The sequence below is a fragment of the Boleophthalmus pectinirostris genome, unplaced genomic scaffold (genome assembly GCF_026225935.1).
Source record: "Boleophthalmus pectinirostris isolate CB_2022bp ecotype Guang Dong unplaced genomic scaffold, ASM2622593v1 HiC_scaffold_16, whole genome shotgun sequence".
In the NCBI taxonomy this organism is placed as follows: domain Eukaryota; kingdom Metazoa; phylum Chordata; class Actinopteri; order Gobiiformes; family Gobiidae; genus Boleophthalmus; species Boleophthalmus pectinirostris.
Window position 1 is genome coordinate 19,543,333 of NW_026571095.1, and position 15,975 is coordinate 19,559,307.

The window sequence follows — 15,975 nt, forward strand, 5'->3', positions numbered from 1 at the left end:
TTTGCTATTAAACGCAAACAACACATTTAAAGGTCTTATATTACGCAAAATTGACTCGTGCGAGCTTTTATCCATGTTAAAAAGTTATCACCTCATCAAAAACATACAGTACATACATACGGGTTTGTGTTTTGTTTCATTTGGGCATGTTTGAGTATTTATTATTAGTCAGTCTACATCTCCAAAGCTCAAAATGCTCTGTTCCACCTTGATATATATAAAATATTGTAAATATATAACAAATTAAATAATAAAATATGAGCATGCAGAGCAATGTGAGGACAACTCCAAATGCAAACTAATAATGAAAATAAAATTATTTGAGTGTTTTTCAAGTGACCACTGTTATTGTTCATGAATCCAACAGCAGAGGGGAAGTATTGGGAGAATTTCAGTCAGACCATGTTGTTCTGCCAATTCAAGAGGACATGTGACCTGAGCCAGGGATTTCACAGAGAGAGACATTTTGTCACTGAAAACACTTGACTTTGTAATTGTTAGTGCTGTTTTTCCACTCATACATGAAGTCCACAGTGTTAATATCCCTGTGTTCAATATATAAAAGAGAAGTTCAAGGAGGCTAACACACTGAGCATAAAGGACAGAATAAAGGAGAATGTATTATTGGAACAACATTGTGTCTATGTGTGCCCTTAAAAGTGTGTAATATTGTATTTTATTTTTTAAGCAATATGAGATAAAATGTCTTGATAACAATTTTCTGCTCAGATGAAATTAAACTGAAATCTAATGTGATGAAGATATGAAGAAAATAAGGTTGTGTTTTTAAAGTCTTAAAATCATGACTTCCAAAGTAAAATCAAGTCTCTCCCTGATGTTTGCCTAACCTCTTAAATTACTCATATGTTCTTCTGAGCTTGGGAGTTTTTAAAAACAACCCAGCAGCCATTTCTGTCTGTGGCAAAGAGCTGGGGACTTATCTTGGTAATGTGCAAAAACAGCATTTCCTGAGCACACCTGAAAGGCTCCACTCAAGTACATCACAGTACTTGAAAAGAAATAAAATTGTTAGGAGGGAGCGCCTGACAGCTTACCAATATAGTCTGGGATTTAGTGCAAGCAAAACACTGGCAGACGGTGCTAAGACTGCACAAATAACCCCCTCAAAAAGGCATTTGCTGGAGCCCCTAACAGATGGAGGGGAAAACAAATGTAGATGCTACTTTTCCTGGTTGCTAAGCACCACCTGGAGGTAATAGATGTGTTCTGTGTCTAAGAGGCGAGAGATGGTCTTAGATTGCACTGCCAAGGGTCAGCTCGACCACAGGAAAAGCCCATGCTCACACAGGTATAGACAAGATTTGAAGTGACTCAAACATACCTATTTCATTTTGGCACACACAAAAATTGTATCTAAGGTGGAATTGAGCTACATAAAAAGGAAAAAAAAATCTAAGGTAGACAGTCATTTTCAAACATCTGGTGCTGTTGGCAATTTGGAATGGCTAGCAGCAAAACGGAAGTAGCATTGACTGTGTAACAAAGTTATGAAAATGATCATTATGACAGGTCTATACTATTTTCTGTACAGTCTTACAGTGTTGTGCAAGTTCACACTTTTCATGAACTAGTTCAAAGTTCAGTTCACACTTGTTCAAAGTGAATAGTTCACGTTCATAGTTCACAATTTTAATTTTGAACTAGTTCAAAGTTCAGTTCATTTTATATTTAGATGAGATCTGTAAATGAAAGGCTGCATTTATTTTTCAAACTGACTTCTAGTTTACAACAACTTTACAAGATCCACTGTTGGACAAGTGACTTTAAAACTGTGATGTGTTATTTATGACTTGTTCCTGTCATTTCAAAGTCATTTGTTACATTACAATATTACTGTATAAATGTAAAACATTATATGACTATTGCAGCACTTTTAATTTACTCTCACCAAAAGAACTGTGAAGATGCTGAACTTTTGTGCCGTATATGGACTGAACCAGGACTGAACCAGGACTAAACCAGGACTAAACCGGAACTGAACCAGGTCCAAACCAGGAATAAACCAGGTCTAAACCAGGACTAAACCAGGTCTAAACCAGGACTAAACCAGGTCTATACCAGAACTGAACCAGGACTAAACCAGGTCTAAACCAGGTCTAAACCAGGACTAAACCAGGACTAAACCAGGACTAAACCAGAACTGAACCAGGACTGAACCAGTTCTAAACCAGGAATAAACCAAGACTAAACCAGGACTGAACCAGAATTGAACCAGGTCTAAACCAGGATTGAACCAGGACTGAACCAGGACTAAACCAGAACTGAACCAGGTCCAAACCAGGACTAAACCAGGTCTAAACCAGGACTAAACCAGAACTGAACCAGGTCTAAACCAGGACTAAACCAGAACTGAATCAGGTCTAAACCAGGACTAAACCAGGTCTAAACCAGGTCTAAACCAGGACTAAACCAGGACTAAACCAGGACTAAACCAGGACTGAACCAGGACTGAACCAGGTCTAAACCAGGAATAAACCAAGACTAAACCAGGACTGAACCAGAATTGAACCAGGTCTAAACCAGGATTGAACCAGGACTGAACCAGGACTAAACCAGAACTGAACCAGGCCTAAACCAGGACTAAACCAAGACTAAACCAGGACCAAACCAGGACTAATCCTGGACTAGAACTTGGAATCTAGGACCGCCCCTGAGAGAACCCCGAGTGCGATCGGGCGTCAGCTGCGTTTATCTCGGTGGAGCGCGGACTTCTGCGTCGGTCCTTTCGCTCAGGATCACGGTCTACGCGGGCGCACCTCCGGCGTTTCACCGCTGCTGATATCGCGGTGATTTTAGCAAATTTGTGTGAAGAAAAACGAAAAACCCACCATTTCAATCCAGGTTAAAAAAGCATTGTGACGCGCGTTACTGACATATGTACCAAGTAAAATAATACGCGCGCAGAGCAGCACGTCCTGTGCGTGTAGATTTCAGAAAATAGGATCCATCCTATTTTTTGACGCTCTACACGAGCGTAGGCGCGTATCCCCGTCAAAATCCACAGAGAGCATGTATCTGTTGTTGTATCTGTGCATTTACCATCAGCACATTGTGCTCCCTGGGCAGTTGTGTATCATGTGAAAGAGCCCAGATCCACATACACTGTTAATTAGTGCTTTGAAATTTACTTTTGAAATCCTTGCGTTTGCCGTGGTCAGCCTGTACAGAAGGTAAATACAAGCAGCTAAACGCGCCCAGTCAAGTTTGATTGACTTCTCATTGAGAGACACAAGAGCCCGTACGTTCTGCTAAAGCTGCCGGTGGAGTCGCCTTCACGTTGACACGCGGCTGTGGTTTCGCGAGGTGAAGTGCGAGCAGAACCTCACTCGTCAGGTGAAAACAAATTCCGACGTTTAACTGAACCCCAACAGTGACGTACGTCGTTCATCACACATAATCTGAACAAATTCACGTTCAAGTTCTTGATTTACAAAAGTGTTGCGTTCAGTTCAAAGTTCACTGAAAAACGAACGTGTTCAATGAACGCGTTCTTTTGAACTCGTTCATGCACAACACTGCAGTCTTACTACCTAGTAACATAATTCCAGTAACGCAACAAGTCCCAACAGATTTAAAAAATGACTTGATACAACAGTTACTATAAGCTATTGTGATATTCTGTTTGGGGACTGGGAAGCCATCCAATCCCAGTGTACCCTGCGGTCAGCCATGACTCCTTTATAAGAGCCATTTGCACCTCTGGATTCTCTCATACATATTCATACTGCTGCACAATGACAGGAAAATGCATTCAACATTCAGTACGACTCATGTGAAGAGGTCAGTGCAGCAGGCGATAAATCAAAACTTGTATGTTTTTCTTATATGTTCTTATATGAAAGAGTTTGTGTGAATGTGGTCAAAGGTGGCGTGCTTGCAGTGACGTTTGATTTTCGTCAGTGTAGATGTTATAAAAGGAAGTGACTCACCACACAGCCAGTGGAGTCCAGTTTACGGTCGGAGATACAGCGGAAGTTTCTGCTGCAGCCGCCATTGTCTTTGGTGCAGTCCCTGACCGGTCCAAACGAGTCCAGCAACACCTCCAGAGAGTCAAAGGACGAGCTGATCATCAACTCCTCCCTGTGTCAAAGACCAGAGGACATTCACTCAGGGATTATGGGAGTATGAGGACGCCATATCAATTTGTGTAGTAAAGGGGTGTCAAGGCAAATAGTTTTTTCGATAATTATCATTATTTGTCACAACAACAAAAAGGGACACCAGGCCCAGATGCCCCTGATTGCCAGGCCTTGCCCCACAACGGGACAGAGGGGGGCACTTCTTCACCTAAACCTACATTTTAATTTCATAATGTTGGACACATACTAGAGGAATTAGACACTGGGAATGAACAAATATGGATTTCACTGTTGACAATGAATTATAAAACTGTGAAGTTTCTTTTTACAATAATAATCATAATCAAAATTGCATAAACTGACATCCCTCGAATTGAATTAGGCAAGCGTCAGCCCTAATCTATCAGGTCCTATACACTTGTTTATTTCCATTATGCCTTCTTTACTGGTTCCAAATACTAGCTTTCACTGATTGGGCTATGGTATCCATAGTTACCATACAGGTATCGATTTGTTGTGAGCAGTAGCCATGGACATGGTACCATATTCACCTAATGGAAACCCATCCAGAACAGAACCAAGGGCAGATAGAAATGGGGAAAGACAAACTTTATAGGGAAATTGACACAGTAGCATGTTTTATTTCTTATTGGAGTGAATGCAGTTGAATGGATTTCAAAAGCAGTTTTAAGGTAAATACAGTTATAGGATATTTGTGATTTGTGTAGGAGAGTGTAGACAGGGGTAGATGAGGAGGACTGACCCTCCATTTGACATAACATACATGAGATTGAGAGAACAAAATAAGTGTTACATGGGTCATGAGGAGCAGCTGGAAAATGCTGTTTCCACCTGTTTTTCACCTGTTTGCAGCACACTCAGAAGATTACAGTTACACTTACAGTCTTTTCAGATGCTTCCTACATGCAACTATGAGGAGTCCTGCAGTTTTCTTTTTTGGAGAAGAGTCAATACAACATCCTTATTATACTGTGATGCTCAAAGTGATTTACCTATTACTATTACTACTGCCCTATGCAACCCCTTCCGACATAGATAACCATACTCCAATGGGGGAAATATTGCCTCTCCCTATTTTTATTTTTTTTTTTTTTTGAAAGAAGACATCATTAGCCCTCTGCATCATGAAAAATTATATTATTCTACACAGGATTTCATAGACAAATCTAATCATGCAAACACCCCATCAAGTTCTTTCCTTAAAAAAAAGAAGGTGGTTAATTTGAAATCATTAGATATTCCTTTCCTAATGCACTCCTAGCATCCTAATTATTCACTGGGTATGTAAGCACTTTTCACAACTTTCAGAAGCCCTCACTGTAATGCTAACAACAACCAGCCCGCTATCCAGTCTTACTTCCTGGTTCATGGACAATAAAATATATTTATAATTTTATGCAGACAGCAGAAAATGGTTTCATTTGGACCCTAAGAGCTTTGTAGGGCTTTTACTTGTCTGCGTACACTTGTGTGACTGTGTGTGTGTGTGTGTGTGCGTGTGTGTGCATGTGTGTGAATGGGTAAATGGTTCCTTGAAGTAAAGAGCTTTGAGTGCCTTGCAGGTGGAAGGGGCTATATAAAAATCTGACCATTTACTATTTAACCAACTACCTACTGATTTACTGAGTACCTCTCACTGTTTATTTTTGTACAGCATTGAGTTTCTTATTGTTTCATACATATTTATATCACTTTCAGGCAAAGAATAAATTAATGACACAATTCGTCCTGCCAGCAATACATGAGTAACTATGAACACAAACTCCCTGGGATCATGTCTGAGACAGTCTGCACGGAAACAAGCAACAATCAGTGAGCAGAGTGTTGTAGCACATGCATACCACCTTGATCTGTTTAACTTAATAAAAGAAATATCTCTTTTCATGAATCACAAATACTTTCATGTTTAATTCATTCACTGTAATCCTCATTAGAAAAGCTATGACCGGCACAATTGCTATGCTAAGTACTCAACTCTAGAGATAAAACACTGCAAAAATCCAGTGCGCTAACCTTGCTCCCAGCTCCTTGAGTCTACAATTTAGATTCTTAGTTTTTTTTTATTCAATAATAACTCCCCCAATCCATTGTGCAAGGTCACTTAGTAGATGATCTGCTCGAAGGACAACAATATATTTGGTCAACTTTTTTTTTCCTGAATTTTAATGTAGTGTATGCCTATTTCTTGCAGAGAAGAATTGCATTACGGCTAGATAAACAATAACTTTTATAATAGGATTGCCATGAACCTTGAAAATGATGGCCTCAAACACCAATCTTTACCCACAATTCCCCAGTCCTCACACGGCAAGGGTGAACTTTTCCTCCTGTTTTGATGCTATCTTACAAACCAATTTTTCTATTATAATTGCCCATTGCTTTGTTGCCATTTACTCAGAGGGGGCCTATTGAACACAGCCTGAACAGATGACGAAACTCACAGCAAGCGTTAAAGCTGAATTATCTGGCAACCACAATTACATTCAACACAGGCCCACAGTTTGTTCATTCTACACCATTTACAATAAAGGTTAGACAAAAATGCTCACCACCGCACAGATAACTGCCACAGACTACAACTGTATTAAATCTCAAAAAGAATAGAGTATATGGTAACAGTAAAAGAACATAGTAGGGTTTTTCTTCACCTACTGAGACAAAAACGGTTATCTGACCTTCTGGGATTGTATTGCTCAATCAAAAAAAAAATAGCATTGTTATCTGTGAGGGCGCAGCAGAGGTTGATAAATTCAACGTATTGGAAAGTAAATCTATTTTCATGCACTGTTTAAGAGAAATGTGACAGAATAATGGTGCCAGTACACAGTGTTGCAGTGTGGACAAAGATAATGGTGTGGTTTTGCATTGAAAATATGGGTTTAAGTAAAAGTAAAATAAAGTAAAAATATGATCTCTAATGGAATTTTGGGCAGCTGTAATCGTCTTTACACTTGTTCTGACTATTTGAAAGTGGCAAGGGCATAAATAAATAAATAAATAAATAAATAGCTCAGTTGGTAGACTGTCCACTGATCTGAAGGTTGGCAGTTCCAATCCCGCTCTCAACATGAACAACATTGGTGGAGTCGTCAGCTCCACTGACCCACAGGTTGGCAGTGCAATTCCAGCTGTTGTGGATGAATGCTGCCGTTGTGTCCTTGGGCAAAACACTTGACCCACCTCACCCACATTGTCTGTGTATGCTGGTGTATGAATGTCCTTGATATAAAGTGCGTTGAGTAGGGATGGGCATTCGATAAAATTTTCTTAATCAATCGTTGGGAGAATTAACAATCGAGTTTCAATTAATCATTAACATTTTTATATTAAAATTATCATCATTATTATTACTATCTGCACTACTAATGCATAAATAAATTAAACTTTACGACATATAAACTGTAACCACTATAGAGCCACATCAGCCCGTTTGACATTATAATGTGTTTAATGCAGCTTTGCGCAACTCTCACAGAAATGAAACTTTAAACAACATGGCTAAATTGCATAAACTAAGCAAAGAAAAAAACAGCTCTTTTGCACTGATGCGGTCAACTTCTGTCGGACTAAAGGACACGACACGAGTGGAATATAGGTTAGGGTGATCATATTTGCGTTTGTCAAATCCAGGACACCGTACGGGGGTGGGTGGTGGGGCCTTGTCATCGACATTGAGCTACTTTCACCTGGCAAAGCTTTTTAATATTTTTCAGTGTCCTGGTGAGCTTTGAGGTCCATGACACCCCCACTGGACACCGAAACATATGTGCTTACTATGCACATGGTCTCCCACTTGTCCTGACCGGGATGGAAAGCGGGGAATTTCTTGCACATGTCATCGTTAAATGCGCGTCGGCATGTTGCAGACTGACCGACTGTTTGTGTCTGCTCGCTCCTTTTGAATGCACAGAGAGCTACGAGAGCCGCTCAGTTTAATGTCCCAATGAAAGGTAATGAAAACCCGGACATTTGCATCAGAAAAAAAAAAACACAAAAAAACAGACAGCCAGGACGTGAAAAATGGACGTTTGGTCACCCTATAGCCACACACAGCAACCTACATTTGGTTTGTCGATTAAAAATGAACTTTATCAACAAAATTCTTAATGATCAGTTATAGATTAATCAACTAATCATGCCCATCCCTAGCATTGAATACCTTGAAGTTAGAAAAGCTCTGTATAAAAATGTGACTATTTACCATTTATGTAAAAAAGTAAATAAATAAAGCCTAGAAGTCACTGCAGACCAAAACAGTAACACACGGTGATTTAAGTCTGGGGATTTAACAACGACCCTTTCTCAGCAGAGCCCTTACCAACTGCGCTGCCATGTTGTGAGTACACATTTATCAGTAATGCAGCCCTCTCAGGTCCCAGGCTCTGTATTGGCAAAGTGTGATTAGGCTGTTGTGTAATCTGATAGTGAACAGTGACATCACTTAGAGCAGATAAACATTTTAATTGTGTGTCAAAGCAGCAGATAGAGAATGCAGTGCCACAGGAGTAATAGCTTTGAAAGTGCCTGCTCGAATCCAATGGTTTTATTCTAGTATTGATTGGATGTGTTTAATTTGAGATAGGCCACTAATATAACCTGTGACACTGACATGGGGGCCGCCAGAGAGACATTTAAGTTAGTGGTCAATTTAAATAGTAAGAAATGCTAGTTCATTAGAAAATAGTTCTATCACAGTGGGCTCAATATTCCTGGACTGACAAAGGAAAACTGATTAAATAAAAATATATTTGTTTGTGTTTGAAAGGTTTGTAATTTTATGAAGAGTTTTTTTTTTTTTTTTACAATCTTAACTGGATATATTCTACATCATCTGGAAGAATTGTAATCATATATTTGTTCTCAAGTAGTTGTTTCTTTTTTCTATATTTATATGCTATTAGTTTGACTGAAATGTTCCACTGTATGGCTTTAAACTGATCTATCTCCAAGGACAAGCAGGTGGCACCTTCAGGCCAAGTTACAGATCAGGTTTATGGAGAGGTGACCCCTCTGACTGCAAGAATAAGATAAAAGAATAGGAATAAGGAATAAAGGATAAGGGATAAGGAAGAAGGAAGAAGGAAAGAAAGAAAGGAATCCTGTTCTATTTCCTCAGCCCCTCCATCCCCAAAGATCTCGGATTCCTCATTCAGACTCTCACTATGCTGGCAAAATATCATATACACAAAACCAAATGGGCTCAAAATAAACCAAATATTCATCAATATAATATCGAAATCCAACAATACTTTCAAACGATAAAACAGGTGGGTCCGGTCAAGTGGTAACGGAGGGAAACGGGCAGATTTTTTACATTCAAATAGCTCTTATTCAGAAACTAGAGGGACTATTGAAATAAGTAAGGTATTAGAATGTAGGAAAGAGTTAGCACTCCAAAAAGGTAAAGTTAACCTGTGATATTCTTTCAAGTTGTTGACAAAAAATTTAAAAACTCATGTTGGTAACGGAGGGAATGAAATATGCAGCACTTTTTGGGCAATAAATACAAACATCGATAACTAGCGGTTCTCACTTACATATCCTTAACAAACTGGTTTGAATATTTGCTTCATATAGTTTTCTACCATATGGTACAAGATTAGGTTGAAAAACCTCTTACTTTTTGAGTAATGAGATTTTTTATTAAGAAAGATCATGGTAACAGAGGGAAAAATAACGGTGGGAAAATTGTGCAAGGAAGTAGAAGGTGCATGATTTTGCATAATTTGTCAGCTTTTTTCTTCCGAATACTTTAATATTACTTCAAAATGAAAGGTAACTATTTCTATAAAATATGCCAGTCCTTCCAGGAAAATTTTATCATTTTAAATACTTTTTTTTTCAAAAATCATGTACCTTCATCAACAGTTCAAAGATCGAATAACACAAGATATGATGAAATACATCACTTTATTTACATGATTTGCAGGTTTTTGAAATTTGGGAAATAATTTTTGTCCCATGTTTCATACATGGTCTGTTTAAAATGTATGTAACTTTAGAACCAAAAATGGTACAGAAAAAAGGCAAACCGTTTCATAAACTAGAGTACATATGTATCTGTTGAATTAATTTTTATATCAGATGCATTAACTTGAATTTTTGGCCTTGCTGTTTACTTCTGCTTAACTGGGCCCAGGTCCAAAACAAAAAGCAGTTAAAACTTACAATATCTATAAAAAGTATAGTACAGCTTTATTTAATTTATGACATTATTTTGTTTTGTTGTTTTTTGTTTTGTTTTGTTTTGTTTTCAGTTGTTTAGTTTTGTTTTCATTCCTTCTACTCCACTGTATAATAATTTGCAAACCACCCCCATACTGTAGGGGAAAAAAAAAAAAAAAAGACATATGTATGTATGTTTATGTATGTTTATGTGTATGAATGTATATGTATATTTTCCACCCCTCACTCCTGCCATAACTGTGAACTGGACTTTGCATTGATGCAACAACAATCCAATCTGCACTTTATACTGTATATACATTTGTTGTTTTGTCTTGTTGTTATGTTTTTCTAATTAAAAAAAAAAGAAAGAAAGAAAGAAGAAGAGCAGAAGAAGAGAAGAAAGAAGAGAAGAAGAAACAAGAAAGAAGAAGAAGAAACAAGAAAGAAGAGGAAAAAGAAGGAAGAGGAAGAAGAGATAGAAGAATAAGAAGAAGAAAATAACAAGAAAGAAGGAAAGAAAGAAAGAAAGAAAGAAAGAAAAAAGGAAGAAGAAGAAAACTGCAATTAAATAAATGTCGTAAGACTTTTAATGTCCTAATGCGAAACATTCCACACAAAACAACAGCACTTCCATAGGCCAGGAGGTGATGAACCCTCCATGGAGAAAGGTTTTATACAGCTTTAAAATTATTATTGTAACACACTTTTGTCCACTCACATTGCCACAATATTAATCATGCCTTAACATTTTTAGGCCATAGGTTCCAGAGACAGGAGTAAGCGTAAACTATTAAATAAAAAATACATACATTGTGACATTTACATTGGATATGTGTTATCCAGCTACAAAATAAATGTCTCGAACACATCTGATCTTAACTGAAGGCAAATAAATACAGCTGTTAGCACTGTCACTTCTTAGATAAGCCATGCACAATGAATGGTGGATAAGCAGTACCTGTTTGTAAAGTGCACATTTCGTCGGAGGCAGCTGTCACACTGTGAGAGCGCTTCAATTACAGCCCCCATTAGCCCACATAGCTAAACAATGGCAAAGTGTATGTCAATGTATGTAGAAGGAACGTTTTAAGTCCATTTAACAACATGAATAACTAGCAAGTTATAAGCTCCAAATACGCCTGTCAGTATAATTCCACTGCCGTAAAGCCAAATGAGGAGATAAAAAGTGGTCAAATGAAAGGGCATCATAAACAAATGCAAGGGAGAATTAGGGAATAAGTTAGCAAGAGAGAATATTAGATCTTAGATAACAAGATGTGGTTAGGGTTTTAAAGTAAAGCAAGACTTAAAAGATATTATTAAAGATGGATATTGGTGCATGTGGATCAGTGTTCTTCGGTCAGATATTCAGTTTGAAAGTTTGCCTAATTTAAAGTTCATTTCATCCACTTTTTGTTCTCCTTTGGATAATTTCTTGTTTCGGAAATGTACAAAACTTTTAGACCTGGTTTAGCCCAAGAATAGCCTGGAATTGTCTTGTTGTACTTGATTTAAATCTAGTGGTACTAAGAAAGCCAAATCTTTTCTTACGTGGTATACGGTCTGCAAAGTTTGAGAGCCACTGATGTAGATAAAACACACTGATAACAACAAAACATGAGATAATCTTTCCAAGTATATAATGAATATGAAATACCTGGAAATAAAAGATTGAAATACATGCTCTATCTTGCTCAGTGTCATCACAGAAGATTTCTTGTTAAAAATCAATTCAATACTAATCTACTTGACCATGTTGGGGTCAAATGTTCAGCTTCACAGTGTATTTTATTGAGTTGGAAGCATTCAGATAACCACAAAACTACAAAAACCTTTATTGCAATACCACAGTCGAGGAATAAAAGCACTTAGAGTAGATCTGTTATTTTCAGCTTTAGCAACTCATCCCGCATGGCCATGACATTGAAGATGCACTTTGTACATTTACTTTTTCAAGCAATAAATGCTCTAATAAATGACATGGTGGATAGTATAGAGAGTAGGGGAAACAGAACACCATAATGCCTGATGTTTTATCACATTGTATATCATTGTTTAAAATTCACTTGTGTCAAATGTCTGAAATGGTTCTTGTTAACTATATTGCAATCGCCATAAACAGAACAGAAATAATGGAACAGAAGATAAATGTCATGTAGTTCAATGATTTGTATTGACCAAAGTTCTTCAGAATGGTGTGTGTGCGTGCGTGTGTGTGTGTGTGTGTGTGTGAGAGAGAGAGAGAGAGGGGCTGTATGCATTATTCATCAGATGTATGGGTCAGTTTAATGCTTATTTTATTGTGTGTGTGTATATGCTGCATTCACAAATGACATGCTCCATCATAAGCATGCCCTCTGCAGCCCAATTTGTGCAAATAAAAGTCACTTAGCATGAATAACAAACATAGTTAATAAAATGGTATGGTGCCAAGTGTAAAAAGCCTGCAGGAGAGTTTTTAATTGCACTTCACACTTAAAGCAAAGGTCACTACAGTCTATTGGACATTAAGCACTCAGGGCCAAAATGTCCGGTTACAACAGCGTTCAAGGTGCCATTGGCATTAAGGGAATATTACTGTCCCTAATGCTAAAATATGACAATTTAAAGCTGTGCAGTATAACTTTTATGGTTGTGGGTTGCCTCCTGTTTGTTTATATGGAGATTCTACAGTAATGCTTTATCTGTTATCAGTGTGCTTTATCCTTCTTACTTCTCATCAAATAATAGGTCTTTTTAGAACAAGCCATTCTCCAAAAATCTGGCTTTTAAATTGGCCTCGTCATGTAACCTGCTAATCTGCTTAAGTTTAAAAGTCCATTGTGTAACTTTTCTGGTGGAGGGTTCATCAAATGCTTTTCTCCATGGATATCTTATTACTTAGTCTGGAATGTTTCACAGTATGGAATCAAACATTTCTATCTTCATGGAGACCAAACCAGACCAAGTTACAGGTCAGATCTGTGGAGAGGCAACCCCGCTCATAGTGAGAATACATGTTTTTCTATGTATTTGTGAGCTATAAAACCATCTGTAATGTAATAAATATAAGGTAAGATCTGTTCAATATCATACTGTACAGGCCAGTGGCAGAGTTAACAATTTGGGGGCCCGAGGGTAGCTTGAGTTTGGGGCCCTCACTATAATGCACTGTTTTGTTGTTTGTTTGTTGTTTGTTTTTTGTTTTTTTTATATGTATCACCTGTTTTTCCCCATTGTTTTACATACACATCTCTATTTGAATTAGGTTGGATAGAAAACTTATGTCGCCTTAGTTATGTCGCCTACTAGATAACCAGAGCTGAAAGTAGTTTTATTTTAGTACAATTACATTTTTGTTTACATCCATTATATACGATTATGCAATGATTATGTTCAAATCAGGGTCAAGCTGACTAGTTCATTCTAACGTGAAAGGGGGGATGCTTTGACAGTTAAAATAGATTTGACAATCAGGTATTATTATTATTATTATTATTCATTTATTTAATTTATTTATTTATTTATTTATTTATTTTATTTTTTTAAGTAAACTACTCTCATTTAATGTCATATTGAGAGAAAATCAAATTGCTCTGAAGATCTCGGCCATTCACGGCATTGAGAGCAATTGTTTCGGGGCCCCTCCAGGTTTGGGGCCCTAAGCGGTTGCCAACTTTTGCCTACTGGTAGCGCCACCTCTGGTACAGGCAGAGCAATGACATACATATCCATAGCAACAAACAGGTGACAAACCCTGACCTTCAATATCATACTGCAGAATATTTCAGACAAACCAAAGCAATAAACATATCAATTAAAACATGTACCAGAAAAGTAGCGCCTTAAAATTTGTATTTTGCTAATAGTATAGGAAAAACTTAGGGAAACATCTAATAGCCCAAACAAGTTTAAGTATTTCATTTACATAAAGCATTAATTTTAATCATGATTCATTATACCCCTCTCCCTCTGCACCATCTTCTCTCACACAAAATTATGTTACTTTATACAACATTAATTCAGCCCAGAAATAAGCAAATTATTTTTTTAAACCCGCAAAAACATATCATTTTAAAGCCAACTCTGCAACATAATTTGGATGCAAAAGTCATGTTGACGCTTTTAATGCATTTCCAATTCTCCCGTAGCACGCCTCATTCTTTATCATTCACAACATTACCACATCGGCCACGTTTAAAGCCCCGGAGACACACTGTTTATTAAAATGCCACACAAGCTTTTAAATTGAATTACTAAAAAATGCTGTGTGAAGCAATCATTTGACATGGTGTACAGCAATTACAAGTACAAGCAGCTAAGCAGGTGGGAGCTCACTTTGATAGCTAATACTATGCAAAATCTGTGTTTACTCAGCTACCTTGAAAGTATTTGTTAACGATGCAAATACATGAAAAAAAATAAAATGAAAAAAATTAAGGGTACCAGATTATTTTTTCCATATATTTGCGCAGAATTTCTCTTGTCGCAATAGAGATTTACTGTATAAGCAGCTCTTGAGGTCAACATAAGTCCACTGTATGCTGTCTGCCTCTAATTAGAAAGCATTTTAATTGTCTGTTAATCAGTTTGAGAGTTGTTAAAGAGCTTATAAACTCATTGCTGTGAATAATTGGGACGCTCAGACTACATAAAGTGAGTGAAGAATAAATTAAGACTGCAAACCATTTAAAACGGACTAGTTCTGGTTTTTATGTTTCACAGTAAAAGTCCAATACAGCACACCTTTAAGCAGAGATGATTTTTTTTTTTTTTATTTCTACTGTTGATTAAAAGTGGAATCAGAATAGCCCGTTGGTGGAATTATGGAAGCCTAGAGAGTTAACGCTAATGAGAAACAATGATGTGGACATTCAGTTGTGTGGAACTAATTTTACCTGACATCATTTTCACAGGGCAAATAACCGCTGGCGAATCAGGGCTGCATCAGACACGCTTGTGTACTCTAAACCTGTGGAGAGGGCATGTCCCGGCATACAATAAAAGACAATGCACACCGCTAATTATGCTACGTGCTAATGTGCTCTCTGTAAACGACCTGTTCATAGACGCCATGTTAGCTTGATTGAGTCATAATGCTATAGTGGCCACGAGGCAGAAAAAGTTCAGCAGAGGCAATCTTTGAGGTAATGAGACATAACCAAGGATAGGCAGGGACAAACCTATCCCATTGTGGGGAATGTGCACAGTATATTATGATCAATTACAGTTATGCTAGTCTTTTTTTGTTTGAGCAGTAAAAGCTCTTTTCCTGACTAAACTGATGAGGATTTAGAGGCCCAAGACAAATGTCAGTACAGGCCTAAAAAAGTATTATTATTGTGGGCTTATTCACCAATATCCACTTTACCATAAATAGAATAAAGCTCATTATTTGCCAATTACACAATCACACCGTATCTTCAAAGTAGAATTAACAATCCTTTTTGTCAGACAGGAGAGTTTGTGTACCTGCTTTATACATATTTTGGCAGCTTCCTGTCAGAAGAGTCATGTGATGGTGTGGTGACTTGTCTTGTAGGCTGCACTACTTGATTTTGCCAGACAGTAGGGGGCGTAAGCTTCTCCATTACCGCATCCCATGTGTGTGATAAGGAGTAGGTTCCCTTGTCACGATTTTGGCTCCTTGGACCTTGTTTGCAGATGTCGATGGCCTCTCTGATCCAGCGTTGGTATTTGTTGCTTC

General features: G+C 37.7%; 1 protein-coding gene across 1 annotated transcript in view; it reads right to left on the reverse strand.

The window, feature by feature from the left end:
- astn1 (astrotactin 1) overlaps positions 1–15,975 on the reverse strand; it is a 362,355-nt gene that overhangs the window by 223,251 nt on the left and 123,129 nt on the right. Inside the window, exon 12 of the mRNA XM_020936068.2 lies at positions 3,951–4,101. Within this exon, the coding sequence (XP_020791727.2) occupies positions 3,951–4,101 (151 nt within the window). The remainder of the gene's footprint in view (positions 1–3,950; positions 4,102–15,975) is intronic.